General features: G+C 48.6%; 1 protein-coding gene across 1 annotated transcript; it reads left to right on the top strand.

Moving 5' to 3' along the window:
* The first annotated feature begins 11,532 nt into the window (after window positions 1–11,532).
* LOC120977788 (zinc finger protein 501-like) lies at window positions 11,533–14,397 on the top strand. The gene is made up of 2 exons (XM_040405905.1): window positions 11,533–11,652; window positions 12,062–14,397. Exon 2 carries the CDS (start codon window positions 12,076–12,078, stop codon window positions 13,501–13,503), a length of 1,428 nt encoding a protein of 475 aa, XP_040261839.1. The 5' UTR covers window positions 11,533–11,652; window positions 12,062–12,075; the 3' UTR covers window positions 13,504–14,397.
* Window positions 14,398–16,319: the final 1,922 nt, after the last annotated feature.

Here is a 16,319-nt window from a genome sequence, read left to right as displayed (position 1 = left end):
GGACGAGCCTCCCTAGCATGGCGGGTGACGCTTAGGGAGGCTCTTCCCCTTCAATGCCTGCCATTAGCTGCTATCCCCCCCGACACCGGATGTTTTCATCTGCGCACAGGGAGAAGCTGCAGTGGCAGTGCGGGGACCAGAAACGGTGCGGGGAGCCAAGTAAGTATATTCAGTGTGAGGGACTGGGCGTATGGGGGACATTTTTGTTATAGTGTTGGATAACCCCTTAACCCCTTTAAGTCAAAGGGATGAGTTTTTGTTGCAATTGAGGTCAGTGTGGCTGATCTGCAGGTACAAAGGTAGCGCTCTGTCTCATTGAAAAATAAAAAAAATCTTTCTCTGATCCCATAGTGCTGGCATTTGTAACTTAAATGAAATTGAAAACTTCCTTTGCTCTGCTCCCGTATTCCCGAGAATGGTGTCTGTTAGAGATGAGCGAATAAACTTGTACAAAACTAATTTGTTCATCCATCAGTCTGCTTGAGCAGCGAGTGCATGGCCCCGCTGCTCAAGAGACCCCCCCTCCCCACTGATTGACAGGGCCAGACACGTCACCTGGCACCTGCACTGATGCTCAGAGCAGCAGCATAAGCGAGAGGATCTGCTGCTGTTACCTGGGAAGCATAGGTGCCGACTGTGCATGAGCCGCTACCCTTCCGGTACACCAGTGGGACTTTGTTTTTGTTGTTTTAATCTCCTCTTTGTTTTATAGTGTTTGGTTGTTCTCGTCAGTACGGTCCAATTAAGAAAAGGAATGGCAGAATTGTATTTTTAATGCATTCTGCCATTCTAAAAAAAAATCTATATACATGTACATTAAACACTGAATTTTTATATATATATATATATATATATATATATATATATATATATATATAAAAATAACATATAAAACATCTATAACTTGCCCTGCAAAAAAAAAAAAAAAAAAGCTATGTAGATGTAAAACTAAAAATAACAAGTGCCGGGAAGAACACTGGGAGGAGGAGGAGCAAGAGCAAGCCCCGAGTGGCGGGAGGAGGAGGAGCAGAGCCAGGATAAGGGAGAAGGTCGCCTCCTATTGCCACCCTCATCCTATCCCTGACCTCCTAACCGCATGAGCAAACCCAGATGGTTGGAGGGCTCATGCCCCGGAGCCTGGGCCCTACTGACCCCATCGGTCCCTGCAATATGGAAGTCAGGAATAAGAGACGGCCGATTCATCCACGACACGGATAAATCGGAGTCTCCCACAGGCCTAGTAACAAGGAGGAGACCGCAAGCAACAACAGAACGGCAGGCAAGTGTCCTGTGGCCAGGTGACCACAGAACGAAAAGATCACTTACCAGAAGCCACAGCTTGCTGTCTTGCAGTTCCCCCTCCGGGGAACCCCAGGGACCCCCTTCCAGAGGTACAACAAACAGGACATTTCTAGCACCCATGCGGGATCATCCACACCAAAGACAAACCACACATGGAACAAATAACTAGACAAAAATCAACCCATAAGTGCAGCACCACACATAACAACAATGGGGAAGGGTAGACGTAGGCAAGGACTTCGATGTCCCACAAGGTGGCCCTTAAGGACAGGGCAGCTGGAAATGCCCAGAAAGGAGCATTGCATCCAGCCCCAATAAAGGCTGAAGTGAATCTGACCTCAGGCTCTCAACACCAAGACTATAAGAGCCAAGAGGCCACACCCAGCGCCATCTAGCACACACCATAACCCCGTGCTCACCAGAAGGGAAGGGAATCAGCCTTAAAAGGAAAGCACACACACATGCATAAACAGCAACACGTTGCTACCGGCAACCAGCATGCGCGGCGCAAGTATCGTGGCAAACAACCTTTAAGCCGTGACAAGAGCACAGCCCTGAGTGTCTGGGAGAGCACTGGGAGGAGGAGCACAGCCCTGAGTGTCTGGGAGAGCACTGGGAGCAGGAGCACAGCCCTGAGTGTCTGGGAGAGCACTGGGAGGAGGAGCACAGCCCTGAGTGTCTGGGAGAGCACTGGGAGGAGGAGCACAGCCCTGAGTGTCTGGGAGAGCACTGGGAGAAGGAGCACAGCCCTGAGTGTCGGGGAGGAGGAGCACAGCCCTGAGTGTCTGGGAGGAGGAGCACAGCCATGAGTGTCGGGGAGGAGGAGCACAGCCCTGAGTGTCTGGGAGAGCACTGGGAGGAGGAGCACAGCCCTGAGTGTCGGGGAGGAGGAGCACAGCCCTGAGTGTCTGGGAGGAGGAGCACAGCCCTGAGTGTCGGGGAGGAGGAGCACAGCCCTGAGTGTCTGGGAGAGCACTGGGAGGAGGAGCACAGCCCTGAGTGTCGAGGAGGAGGAGCACAGCCCTGAGTGTCTGGGAGGAGGAGCACAGCCCTGAGTGTCTGGGAGGAGGAGCACAGCCCTGAGTGTCTGGGAGAGCACTGGGAGGAGGAGCACAGCCCTGAGTGTCGGGGAGGAGGAGCACAGCCCTGAGTGTCGGGGAGGAGGAGCACAGCCCTGAGTGTCTGGGAGGAGGAGCACAGCCCTGAGTGTCGGGGAGGAGGAGCACAGCCCTGAGTGTCTGGGAGAGCACTGGGAAGAGGAGCACAGCCCTGAGTGTCGGGAGAGGGAGCACAGCCCTGAGTGTCGGGGAGGAGGAGCACAGCCCTGAGTGTCTGGGAGAGCACTGGGAGAAGGAGTACAGCCCTGAGTGTCTGGGAGAGCACTGGGAGGAGGAGCACAGCCCTGAGTGTCTGGGAGAGCACTGGGAGGAGGAGCACAGCCCTGAGTGTCTGGGAGAGCACTGGGAGGAGGAGCACAGCCCTGAGTGTCTGGGAGAGCACTGGGAGGAGGAGCACAGCCCTGAGAGTCTGGGAGAAGGAGCACAGCCCTGAGTGTCTGGGAGAAGGAGCACAGCACTGAGTGTCTGGGAGGAGGAGCACAGCCCTGAGTGTCTGGGAGAAGGAGCACAGCACTGAGTGTCTGGGAGGAGGAGCACAGCCCTGAGTGTCTGGGAGAGCACTGGGAGGATGAGCACAGCTCTGAGTGCCCCTTCACAGTGTTGTAGGACACTGCCTCCTCCTCCCAGTGTTATCAGCATCATGTCTGCAAGGATGCCGTTTTCCTCTGTTTGCTTCCTGCCAGTTTAATTTACATAGGTATTGCACTAAGCAAAACTGTCTTTTTAGTATACCCTCCATTTGGCCCCATCAGTTAACTCAGACATCCCAACCTGCAAAAACTCATTTCAAGGAGGTTTTCTTTCACGAAATTTTTATTACATTTTCCAGACATATGCAGTATCTGCACACTTTGCTCTATGGTGTGGAGGACGGGGCTCATTACCCTGCCCCAAATTATCCTATTTATGTATATGATTAAAGGGATTCTGTCACCACCTATAAGCCCTGTGAGCTAAACATCTGCTCATGTCCAGGTAGCATTCTGATTTCTAAGGTGGCCTTATAAAAGCTATTTGTGGCTTTATTCTGCGGAAAAACAGGTTTTACTAACCTGTCAATCACTGAATTAAGGTGCCCAAGCAGGGGAGGTCTGTGGATGCATGGTGCCCGGCCGCACGCATCGCCGTTCGTGCCCAGCGCCGCCTTCTACTCCTCAGTGACGCCTCTCCCTCCCTCCCCCTCCCGCTTTGAGATCCCGCGCGTGCGCACAGGCTCAGCCTGATGCGCCGTTGCGGACTGCTGGCATCGGCTTCTTCTTGCACTGTGCGCACGCGCCGAGAAGGGGACACTGCTACAGGTTGCCGGAAAGGTTTACTGCGAGTAAACTAGAGATGGGAAGTTCGGATCTTTCACATGAATCGGTTCATTCGCTGAGCTGACAAGAAGCAAGTGAACCGAAGCTTAGGTTGCGCAATGCGCATGCGCGGATGCTTGGATTCACTTGCTGAGTCGGCTCTTGGTCTGAGTCAGGAAGTTTATTCTTTAAAACCCTGTGTGTAATTATCTACCCCACTGTAGGGAAAATCAAGCATCCAGGGGGGTGAATTTAACACTGGGGTAAATAATATAATTAAAATGGAGGGTTAAATGTGTAAATGTGTTTAAAAAAAAAATACATCTCTCTCAATAGTTCTATAGCTGCTGAATGAGACAGAAGAAGGGATGCCTTTAACATCTATATCTCCTTGAGAAGCCAATTTGACCCTAAAGGGTTAATTCAACCTGTAATCTGAACTCTGTCCTGTCACTTCTCTTATCTCTGCTCTGCTATCAGTAACCCTTTCCTGGGCGTCAGGGAGCCGCTATCTAATAGAGGGAGACTCCCTGAACATCCGGGAGACTTGAGATCCCTGTTGTGAGGAGGGGGCGGAGCCAGAGGAGGCAGCAGCAGGAGATAATGGAGACGCTGCTCTCTCTGTCACTGTGCCTCCAGTATAAAGTCCAGTTCTCTTCTCTCACTGGTCCCACTACTCCACACAGCAGCACTGGGGTAAGTTACTGTGGGAGGGAACTGGGAAGTTAGGAGAGTCCTGAAGCTGCTGCCCCGGCACATCTTGTGTCCCCCTGTTGTTCCAGCCCCTCACAGACCTTTCCCACCAACTATCTCACCTATACTTTATACAGAGCAAGAAGTCATGTCTCCCAGTGTCCCCTCTTCCCTCTCATCAGTGGCATTTCACACTTTCCCAGCCCCTCACCCCCACATAATATGTAATGTCTCTGGAGCAGTGGCGTACACACAATCCATGGGGCCCCCCTCCCCGTCGCCGCCCCAACCCCCCCCCAACCTCCCTCCACCAGCCGCAGAGTTAGGCTACTTTCACACCTGCGTTAGGTGCGGATCCGTCTGGTAATGCAAACACTTGTATCCGTTAAGAATGGATCCGTTTGGCTGCAAGCAGCGTTTTGGTGTTCGCCTCCGGAGCGGATCGGAGCCAAACTGATGCATTCTGAGCGGATCCTTATCCATTCAGAATGCATTGGGGCTGAACTGATCCGTTTTGGACGCTTGTGAGAGCCCTGAAACGGATCTCACAGGCGGACCCAGAAACGCCAGTGTGAAAGTAGCCTAAGAGTCCATTCACACGTCCGTTGTTTCTTTCCTGATCTGTTCCGTTTTTTGCGGAACAGATCTGGACCAGTTCTGTACCCATGCAAAAAATCGGACAGCTCAATGTCAGATTTTTTTTCAGGACCCATTGAAAATGAATGGGTACAGAACTGGTCCAGATCTGTTCCGCAAAAAACGGAACAGATCAGGAAAGAAACAACGGACGTGTGAATGGACCCTAGCTCTGCTATATTTCTGTAGCCTACAACCTCTGACTGCCCAGTTGGGCTGAAACTACTACACCCAGCATGTTCTGGCAGTAATAGTAAATGACTATTGGTGCAATTCTGAGCTACTAGTCTATATAATACATAATATTATATTGTATTATATAGAGGATGCGTGAGTTGAATGCATTGCACCCGCACTGAATACCAACCCATTCATTTCTATGGGGCTGTTCACATGAGCGGTGATTTTCACGCATCACTTGTGCGTTGCGTGAAAATCGCAGCATGCTCCTCTTTGTGCGTTTTTCACGTAACGCAGGCCCCATAGAAATGAATGGGGTTGCGTGAAAATCGCAAGCATCCGCAAGCAAGTGCGGATGCGGTGCGATTTTCACGCATGGTTGCTAGGAGACGATCGGGATGGAGACCCGATCATTATTATTTTCCCTTATAACATGGTTATAAGGGAAAATAATAGCATTCTGAATACAGACTGCATAGTAAAACAGCGCTGGAGGGGTTAAAATAATAATAATAATTTAACTCACCTTAGTCCACTTGTTCGCGGCCCGGCATCTCCTTCTGTCTTCATCTGATCTCTGTGCAGCAACAGGACCTTTGGTGACGTCATTCCGGTCATCACATGATCCATCACATGATCTTTTACCATGGTGATGGATCATGTGATGACTGGAATGACGTCACCAAAGGTCCTGTTGCTGCACAGAGATCAGATGAAGACAGAAGAAGATGCCGGGCCGCTAACAAGTGGACTAAGGTGAGTTAAATTATTATTATTATTTTTTTTAACCCCTCCAGGGATGTTTTACTATGCATTCTGTATTCAGAATGCTATTATTTTCCCTTATAACCATGTTATAATGGAAAATAATACAATCTACAGAACACCGATCCCAAGCCCGAACTTCTGTGAAGAAGTTCGGGTTTGGGTACCAAACACGCGCAATTTTTCTCATGCGAGTGCAAAGCGCATTACAATGTTTTGTACTCGCGCGGAAAAATCGCGGGTGTTCCCGTGGCGCACCCACACATTTTCCCGCAACGCCCGTGTGAAAGGGGCCTTATAGGCCGGTGCGTCTTATAGGGTGAAAAATACGGTATATCAGTACTAGAGCGTTATAAGAGGAGCGGCTGATATCAGTCACATGTGATGTAATGTCTCTGGAGGTTATATCAGTACTAGAGCGTTATAAGAGGAGCGGCTGATATCAGTCACATGTGATGTAATGTCTCTGGAGGTTATATCAGTACTAGAGCGTTATAAGAGGAGCGGCTGATATCAGTCACATATGACTGTGGATAGGTCATCAGTATCTGATTGGTGGGGGTCTGACACCCGGGACTAGGGATCGACCGATATAGATTTTTTTAGAGCCGATAACCTGTGAACTTTCAGGCCGATAGCCGATAATTTATACGAATATTTTGTGCATTTTCATTTTTGAAAAAAAAAAAAATATTCCTACACAAATCTGTTGTTAAACGAAGAGATGCCATTATATATCTAAGATTAAATATTTATACTTAATATTTGGTGTTTTTTTTTTATTTAATAACTATTTCCCCCTTAGGGGCTAGAACCTGGATCCCTTGTCCTATTCTCCCGAATAGAGCTCTATCAGGGTGAATAGGACTTCAGACTCTCTCTGCTGCCCGGTGCATAGAACACACAGCAGCAGGGAGCTGACTATGGCAGCCAGGGCGTCAGTAGCGTCCTGGCTGCCATGGTAACCGATCAGAGCCCCGCAATTACACTGCTTGGGCTCTGATCAGAAGCTGCCACTGCCACCAATGAAGATAACTTGCCCATTAATTCAAATATAGCGACACCTGACCTCTATGAGAGGTAGCTGCGATCCGCGGCAGTTAACCCCTCAGGTGCAGCTATATGATTCACCCGCCTCCTATATTTGAATTAATAACTGAGTTAACATCATTGGTGGCGCAATGGCCACAGCCCCTCCCCTCCTCCTCCCCTCTTGCCTCTCACTGGTGGCAGCGGCAGCACAGGGGGGAGGGACGGCTTCCTTCTCCCCTGTGCTGCTGAGGGAACATTGATCGCGTTGATAGCAGCGCGATCCATGTTCGCGATTCGTTATCGGCATATCGGCAAGGTTAGATGCTGATACCGATAACTTTGAAAATCCTGAATATCGGCCGATAATATCGGTAAATCCGATAATCGGTCGATCCCTACCTGGGACCACTGCCGATCAGCTGTTTGAGAAGGCACCGGGGCTCCGGTGAGCCCTGTGCCCTTCTCTGTGATTTTTCTGGGCCATGTGACGTCACGTTCATTGATCAAGTGGCCTAGGAGCAGCTCAGCCGCATAGAAGAGAAAGGGGCTGAGCGCGATACCAAGCACAGCCGCTATACAATGTACGGCGCTGAGCTTGGTGAGCTGTGAGGAGGCCGGGGCACTACTGCCAGCACTTCAATAAACTTATGAATATGCAGGAAACATTTCCTTCACTTTGGATATTGTTTAGGCTGGGGGACTGGGTGGTTCATCTAGGACATGGAAGGTCCACGTGTGACTGCTGTCCAAACTGCTGACTGTAAGTAACAGATACAGTTATCAACTAAATGAGTTGCTTAAAGGGAGTCTGTCATCACAGTTTCACCTTTTCAACCCTTCCCATAGCTTTCGAGCAGCATTACAGTTGATAAAAGCCTTTATAAGCAATCGTGGACTTATAAAACTGGCAAAAATCATCTTAGTAGGATATGCAAATAAGGGCTCGCAAGTGCCCAGGGCGGCGTCAACCTCGTAGGTGCCGAGATCCCGCGCCTGCGCACTGAGTCCATCGGCCGGCGCATGCGCACTGCGATGTCCATTCCTGGTACGGCATCACAGTAATTAATGTGCATGCACCGGCCGATGGAAGAAGTAAGAAGATGGGCGGGCAGAGGGAAAGGATGGGCGGGGGGAAGCGACTATAAGGCAGAGCTGCCTGGGCACCTACGAGGTTGAGGCCGCCCCTGGGCACTTGCGAGCCCTCATTTGCATATCCTACTAAGATGATTTTTGCCAGTTTTATAAGTCCACGATTGCTTATAAAGGTAACGTTTTTATCAACTGTAATGCTGCTCGAAAGCTGTGGGAAGGGTTGAAAAGGTGAAACTGTGATGACAGACTCCCTTTAAAGGGATTCTGTCACCAGGTTTCACCCCTGTCAGCTAAACATATGCTGATGTTCAGGGCCTCATCAGGATTCCTAATGTGGGCTTCTAAATGTGATCCGTAGCCTTATTTTGCTAAAAAACAGGTTTTACTAACCTGTCACTCAAAGAAATAAGGTGCCCAAGGGGATGTCAAGGGATGCAAGGTGCCCACCGCACCCACCGCCGTTCGTGCCCAGCGCCGCCTTTCCAGACTTCTGCACCGCCTCCTAATCCTCTGTGCCGCCTCTCACTCTCCCTCCCTCCCCCCTCCTGTAAGATCTCGCGCGTGCGCACAGGGCTCTGCCTGATGCGCCCGTGCGGACTCCTCGATTTGGCTTCTTAAAGCGAAGTGCGCATGCGCCGGCACTTCGCTCAACCCAGGTATGACCTGCACTCTGGCGCCAGCCTCTCAGAGCCCTGTGCGCACGCGCGATATCTTACAGGAGGGAGGGAGAGCGAGAGGCGGCACAGAGGATTAGGAGGCGGTGCAGAAGTCTGGAAAGGCGGCGCTGGGCACGAACGGCGGTGGGTGCGGCCGGCACCTTGCATCCCTTGACATCCCCTTGGGCACCTTATTTCTTTGAGTGACAGGTTAGTAAAACCAGTTTTTTTTAGCAAAATAAGGCTACGGATCACATTTAGAAGCCCACATTAGGAATCCTGATGAGGCCCTGAACATCAGCATATGTTTAGCTGACAGGGGTGAAACCTGGTGACAGAATCCCTTTAAAGAGAAACTATTTGATATAGTGCAGTGCACAATACTGTTCTGTTTAGCATACTGTTACTGTATTGTGTGCTAAAATGCATACATTCCAGCTCTAGGGTGGGCCCCCAAAATCAATTCCACTGGTGGGCCCTAGGCACCCCAGTCCGACACGGTCTGTGGATGCATGGTGCCCGGCCGCACGCATCGCCGTTCGTGCCTCAGTGCCGCCTCTCTCTCCCTCCCTCCCTCTCCTCCCGCTTTGAGATCCCGCGCGTGCGCACAGGCTCAGCCTGATGCGCCGTTGCGGACTGCTGGCATCGGCTTCTTCTTGCACTGTGCGCACGCGCCGAGAAGGGGACACTGCTACAGGTTGCCGGAAAGGTTTACTGCGAGTAAACTAGAGATGGGAAGTTCGGATCTTTCACATGAATCGGTTCATTCGCTGAGCTGACAAGAAGCAAGGGAACCGAAGCTTAGGTTGCGCAATGCGCATGCGCGGATGCTTCCATTCACTTGCTGAGTCGGCTTTTGGTCTGAGTCAGGAAGTTTATTCTTTAAAACCCTGTGTGTAATTATCTACCCCACTGTAGGGAAAAAATCAAGCATCCAGGGGGGTGAATTTAACACTGGGGTAAATAATAGAATTAAAATGGAGGGTTAAATGTGTAAAAGTATTTAAAAAAAATACATCTCTCTCAATAGTTCTATAGCTACTGAATGAGACAGAAGGAGGGATTCCTTTAACATATAGATCTCCTTGAGAAGCCAATTTGACCCTAAAGGGTTAATTCAACCTGTAATCTGAACTCTGTCCTGTCACTTCTCTTATCTCTCTGCTCTGCTATCAGTGAACCTTTCCGGGATATATTGTCTCACATGTAGGCAGGGAGCCATTATCTAATAGCGGGAGACTCCCTGAACCTCCGGGAGACTTGAGATCCCTGTGTTCAGTTTCACTTAAAAACAAATAGAAGTTGAACAGCTCCTTGACTTTATTTGCAAATCTCCTGAGAATTATCCGTGACTGAGCAATTCATTTTTTAGATTTTTATTTTCTTTTAGGATTTTCACGTCACAACTTTTCCAAAATTAGTAAAATTACATGTAAAACATTTTGCTAGTGATCCCAACCTGCAAAAACTCATTTCAGGGAGGTGCACTTATCATTTCAGGGAGGTTTTCTTTTTTTTTTCTTTCACAAACTTTTTATTACATTTTCCAAACATATGCAGTATCTGCACACTTTGCTCTATGGTGTGGAGGACCGGGCTCATTACCCTGCCCCAAATTATCCTATTTATGTATATGATTAAAGGGATTATGTCACCACCTATAAGCCCTGTGAGCTAAACATCTGCTCATGTCCAGGGCAGCATTCTGATTTCTAAGGTGGCCTTATAAAAGCTATTTGTGGCTTTATTCTGCGGAAAAACTGGTTTTACTAACCTGTCAATCATTCAGTTAAGGTGCCCAAGCAGGGGAGGTCTGTGGATGCATGGTGCCCGGCCGCACGCATCGCCGTTCGTGCCCAGCGCCGCCTTCTACTCCTCAGTGCCGCCTCTCCCTCCCTCCCGCTTTGAGATCCCGCGCGTGCGCACAGGCTCAGCTTGATGCCCCGTTGCGGACTGCTGGCATCGGCTTCTTCTTGCACTGTGCGCACGCGCCGAGAAGGGGACACTGCTACAGGTTGCCGGAAAGGTTTACTGCGAGTAAACTAGAATGGGAAGTTCGGATCTTTCACATAAACCGATTCATGAATCGAATCTTCGGTTCATTCGCTGAGCTGACAAGAAGCAAGGGAACCGAAGCTTAGGTTGCGCAATGCGCATGCGCGGATGCTTGGATTCACTCGCTGACTCGCTGAGTCGGCTCTTGGTCTGAGTCAGGAAGTTTATTCTTTAAAACCCTGTGTGTAATTATCTACCCCACTGTAGAAAAAACAAGCATCCATATTATAACACTGGGGTAAATAATATAATTAAAATGGAGGGTTAAATGTGTAAATGTATTTAAAAAAAAATACATCTCTCTCAATAGTTCTATAGCTACTGAATGAGACAGAAGAAGGGATGCCTTTAACATATATATCTCCTTGAGAAGCCAATTTGACCCTAAAGGGTTAATTCAATTTCAACCTGTAATCTAAACTCTGTGTCCTCTCACTTCTCTTCTCTGCTATCAGTGAACCTTTCCGGGATATATTGTTTCACATGGGGCGTCAGGGAGCTGCTATCTAATAGCGGGAGACTCCCTGAACGTCCTGGAGACTTGAGATCCCTGGATTACAAGAGTCATGTTCCAGACTGAGACGGCCACTGTCCTTCCTTATACTGGTAAGGAGGAGGAGTGTCATCTTCTCCAGTAGGAACTAATGCTCTGGGCTGTGTTGCCTGTTCCGTAGTAACATGTCGTACAACTTCCTGTGAGCTCATGAGTGCATCGTTCAGTGCCCAGAAGAAGGGGAGGAAGAGCTGTGACCGGAGGAGCAGAGGATCCAGCTGCTGCAGGTCAACTCTGGCTGGGTCTATTAAGGTGGTCTGCTGCGGCCGTCAGAGGTAATACACCGCCCCCCACACTGTCTCAACGACAGGCTCCTACATTGTTGCGGTTACCAAGGAAACGCCTGTGGGATTAATGTGATCCTATGGACTGGTGTCCAGCCTCAGGCTGTGCTACGGTATTTTATTATATTGCTAATGCACTTCCTTAAAGAGCCACCAAAATAGTTTTAAAAAAACGCTTTATTCCATAAAATTTGCAAGATATTGCCTTGTAGGACAACCCTGGAGGTCACATCTCACCAGGTTTCACCTTCTTCTGCATTGATTATGTCTCCTGAAACTGAACGCGATAGTTCTGTTCACACCTAGCTTCTTTTTGCAGTATTATTACGATCATTTATCCACTTTATGCTGTTGTTGTTATTATTATTATATGACTGTTTCATTTTGTGTTTTTTTATAGCAGACTACAAGACCATGGAGGAGATCACCTCCTGTCTGAGTGACATGCTTGACAGCGTGAAAGCGGCACAAGTCAAACTGGATAACAGCCCCTTTTCCATGGGGGAATTTTTGAAAAAAGTGGGCGTCTCCAGCAATCAGCCAACGGTAGTGATGGGACGCAAGCAGTACAAGTGCGATTTGTGTAATCGTTGCTTTTCTGACGCTTCCAACCTGAGGCGCCACAAAAACATCCACACAGGACTAAGGCCTTACGCGTGCGATGTCTGCGGCAGTAGCTTCCGTCAAAAATCCCAGCTGGACCGCCACCACTTGGTGCACACCGGAGAGCGACCCTATCGTTGTGCCTTCTGTACCAAGGGATTTAGGGACTCTACCGAACTGAGGGTTCACCTTCGCGTACACACAGGCGAGAGGCCCTATAGTTGTCCCATCTGCAAAAAAAGTTTTTCTCGCATCAGTTATATGAGGAGGCATAAGGAAAAGCATGTAAAACCTGTAGTAATCTCAAAAACCGAACATTGTCTGACCATAACACATGAGAAGGAGGAGATCCCTCAAGAATTTCAGTGTTCCTTCTGCAGTAAATCGTTTGTTACGAAGAAAGAACTTGACGTTCATCGCCCCGTGCACCTAAAGATTGGGCCAACTGGGCAGAAACTTTACGAATGTGTCGAATGTAAGAAGTGCTTCAACAATTCTTCTAATTTGAGGAAGCACGTGGTCATACACACGGGCAAGAAACCCTTCACCTGCAACATCTGCAATCAGTCTTTCCGGCAAGCCACCCATCTTCAGCGCCATTACTTGATCCATACTGGGGAGAGACCATTCAAATGTTCTGTATGCCCCAAAGGTTTTAGAGATACCAGTGACTTGTTAAAGCATCAACGTGTCCACACCGTTGAAAAGCTTTACCAGTGTCCCATCTGGGATGACACCAAATCGCCAAGGCAGAAGCTTCTGGATGAACGGAAGAGTCCTGAGGTCATCACGGTCTCTTCTCTTCAGTCCATGTCTACCATGAATAAAGGTTCCGTACAAGGCAAGCACATTAAAGACAAACTGCAATGCAGTCTGTGCGCCAAGAATTTCAGCCGGATTTCCAGTCTGCACCGCCATTACTTGATGCATACAGGCTATCGTCCCTTCAGTTGTCCCATTTGTGGTAAGACTTTCCAACAGCTCGCTCACCTCCACCGACACAAGCAGATCCACACCAGGGATCAACGTTACCACTGCCCGACCTGCCGGAAAACATTTCGAGAGTCCAGTGATCTCTTGAATCACCAGCAGGTCCATGCGAAGGATCAGTCAGACCAGCAGAACGATGAGACTTCTTCTCAGGTGCCTTACAGAAAGTCCTATCGCAAACGTCAAGTGGAAAGTGAGACTTTAGTAGATGTTGATGACGGCAACTCTATAGAAGTTGTGTTGGTCTAACTGGTAGAAGAACCACCTACAATGTACACTGGAAATTCTCATTTTTGGGTGTTAAGTTGCACAGACCCAATCCTGTTACCACAAACGATGGGAGTTATAGTAACTCTATCAGCAAGAGTGCTTCATTTACAAGAACCATGTGAACTGGGACCTGTTTTTTAAGGACATTAGTGGTTGTGCCAGCCTCTCGACTATCTTCCTCCACCCACAGTCTTTACATGGAGAACTGTGCATGTTTGACCTCCATTCATACTACATTCTAGTGGTCGGTGGGGCCAAAAGAAATAAGACCTTTATCGCCTATCCTATGGCTAGATGATAAATGTCCATTGTGGCACAAACCCTTAACAGGGTTTTCTGGGATATAGATAGTGATGAACCATCCTTAGGATGGACCAGTGGAGATCTGTCACCCCCATGATCAGGTGCAAGCGCTGGACCTAACACAGAAGATGGAGTTGGAAGCCCAGCTCTGTTGTCCATGTGGTGGCCGTGCTGGGTTACTTATGGCAGCTCAAGGGCAGTGTCCTTTCTGCGAAGCTCTCTCCCTGTCCTTTTTGGTGCAGCTCTCTTCCCGTAAGGCTACTTACAGACGAGAAAGTTCAATGCGATTTGATTTCCCGTCATTTCAAACATTATAATCCCATGCGGTCCAGTCAGAACGGACTCAATCGTCTGTAACTGTCCCAGCCTCTAACAGTAGATAGGGCCGGTGGCAGTTGAAGGATGGATCGGAGCATGTGCGACCACCTCAGCAGGTGGACGTGCACATTGCTATGCAGATTAAACACCAGGGGGCGCTATTATAATGACATTAAGAGAAATTGGGCATTTTTGTAACAAAGTAAATTACAAAAGTACTGAATTAAATAGCGTGAATTAAAATAACATTTAATGGTGTCACTGCCCCTTTAAGGCTGTGTGTTTTTTTGTTCATGTAAACTGTGGTATTACCAGCAATTTTTGTGGCTTTTTGAATGTGGGTGTGGTGGGAATGTATCCTTAGGTTATGGCCACACAGTCAGCCAGGTCATATCGACCGACCCTTTATATGACTTTGACTTCCAAAAACGGCATCAGGTAACCTGACCGTGTGGACATACCCTTATAGATGACCGGGGATTGTCAGTGGGATGAATCACTGACCGGTCACATATGGGAACCCATTGGTCAGCACTAGTACCATGGTCCGGCATCCTCAGTTATGCCATACAGAAAACTTAAGGTACTTACCTTTCAGTTTTCGGCTTTGCACAAAAATGTTTATAATGTGAAATATTATATTTCCTTTTCTCAGTATTTTAATCGGTCTGTACACTTTAAAGGTCAACAGATTTGGAACTAGGAAACTGGCTGACCTGAAGACATCTGTGTTGGTCCCACGTTCATATGTGCCCGCATTGCTGAGAAAAATGATGTTTTATTATATGCAAATGAGCCTCTAGGAGCAACGGGGGCGTTACCATTACACCTAGAGACTCTGCTCTTTCTGCAACTGCCGCACCCTCTCCACTTTGATTGATAAGACCAGGCAGTGTAAACGCCATCATGCATGTCTCTGTCAATCAAGGTGGAGAAGATGCGGCAGTTGCAGAGCCTCTAGGTGTAATGGTAACGCCCCCGTTGCTCCTAGAGGCTCATTTGCATATATAAAAACATCATATTTCTCAGCAATGCGGACACATATGAACATGGGAACAACACAGATGTCTTCAGCAGCCGAGCGCACATGTAACAGGTCAGCCAGTGTCATGGGTACAAAACTGCTGACAGATGCCCCCCCCAAAAAATTTATAGACATTACTAAAAAAAAAATGTTCTGCTCTTATGGGTCATCACTGGATAGTTTTCCACCTTTTGGGTGGCTCTCTTGTTTCTGCATATAGAATAGCAGAAAGGAGACATTTTGCAGTATCTAACCTGGAGAACCTGACCTCTTCTTAAAGAGGATGTCCAAATTTTTGCAAAAATGTAAAAAGAAAAAAAAACAACAACAATATTCGCTTGTCTTACCCCGACCACTTCGAAGTATTGGGGAAACCCCTTTAGGCCATGAGCTCATTCAGTTCCTTGTGGGAGCTGTCCTCCGAAGTGAACTCGCAGCGTCCCGTCTCGCCGCAGGTCTACTGAACTGTAGTCACTCACTATGTCAGCACAGTTCATCCTCAATGCGCCTGCGCCGGGTGTAGATGTGACGTCATCGGCGCGGGCGCATTGAGGATGAAGCGGCCGAGTGAGTGGCCGCCTCTCAGTGCGCCTGCGCCGATTGAAGATAGGTACGGCCGTGGCGCAGGCGCCAGATATTGAATGAAAACAGGCAGGGCCAGCGGACGGGATCTTTCTCCGCTGGCCCTGTCAATCAACAAGCAGAGGGGGCGTCATTACCATCGGAGGATGCGGCTGCTACCAGCAAGTAGCCGCCCTACTTGCTGGTAGCCAGGTAATTTACATATTATAAAAATAGGGTTTTAGCAAATTCTACTGAACCAAAATTCTTATTTTACTTATGTATGGATAAATCGCAGTGTAGGGGTTATTATTAAGCAAAAAAAAAAAAAAACGGTTTAGTGGGGTGACAGAAGCCCTTTAAAGGGATTATCCTCTGGATAGGTCATCAGTATCAGATCTGCGGGGGTCCGACACCTAGGACCCCTGCCGGTCATCCTTAAATGCCGCAGCCTCTTCCTAGGCCAATGACATCACTGTACATCGGTCACATGACCTAGATGCCGCTCTGGCCTATTCAAGTCAATAGAGCTGAACTGCAATACCAAGCACTGCCACTATACAAAGTACGGCGCTGTGCTTGGTAAGCT

This window comes from Bufo bufo, chromosome 8 (assembly GCF_905171765.1).
Source record: "Bufo bufo chromosome 8, aBufBuf1.1, whole genome shotgun sequence".
Taxonomy (NCBI): Eukaryota; Metazoa; Chordata; class Amphibia; order Anura; family Bufonidae; genus Bufo; species Bufo bufo.
The sequence above is the reverse complement of the archived record's forward strand: the minus strand, read 5'-3'. Positions and strand labels throughout refer to the sequence as shown.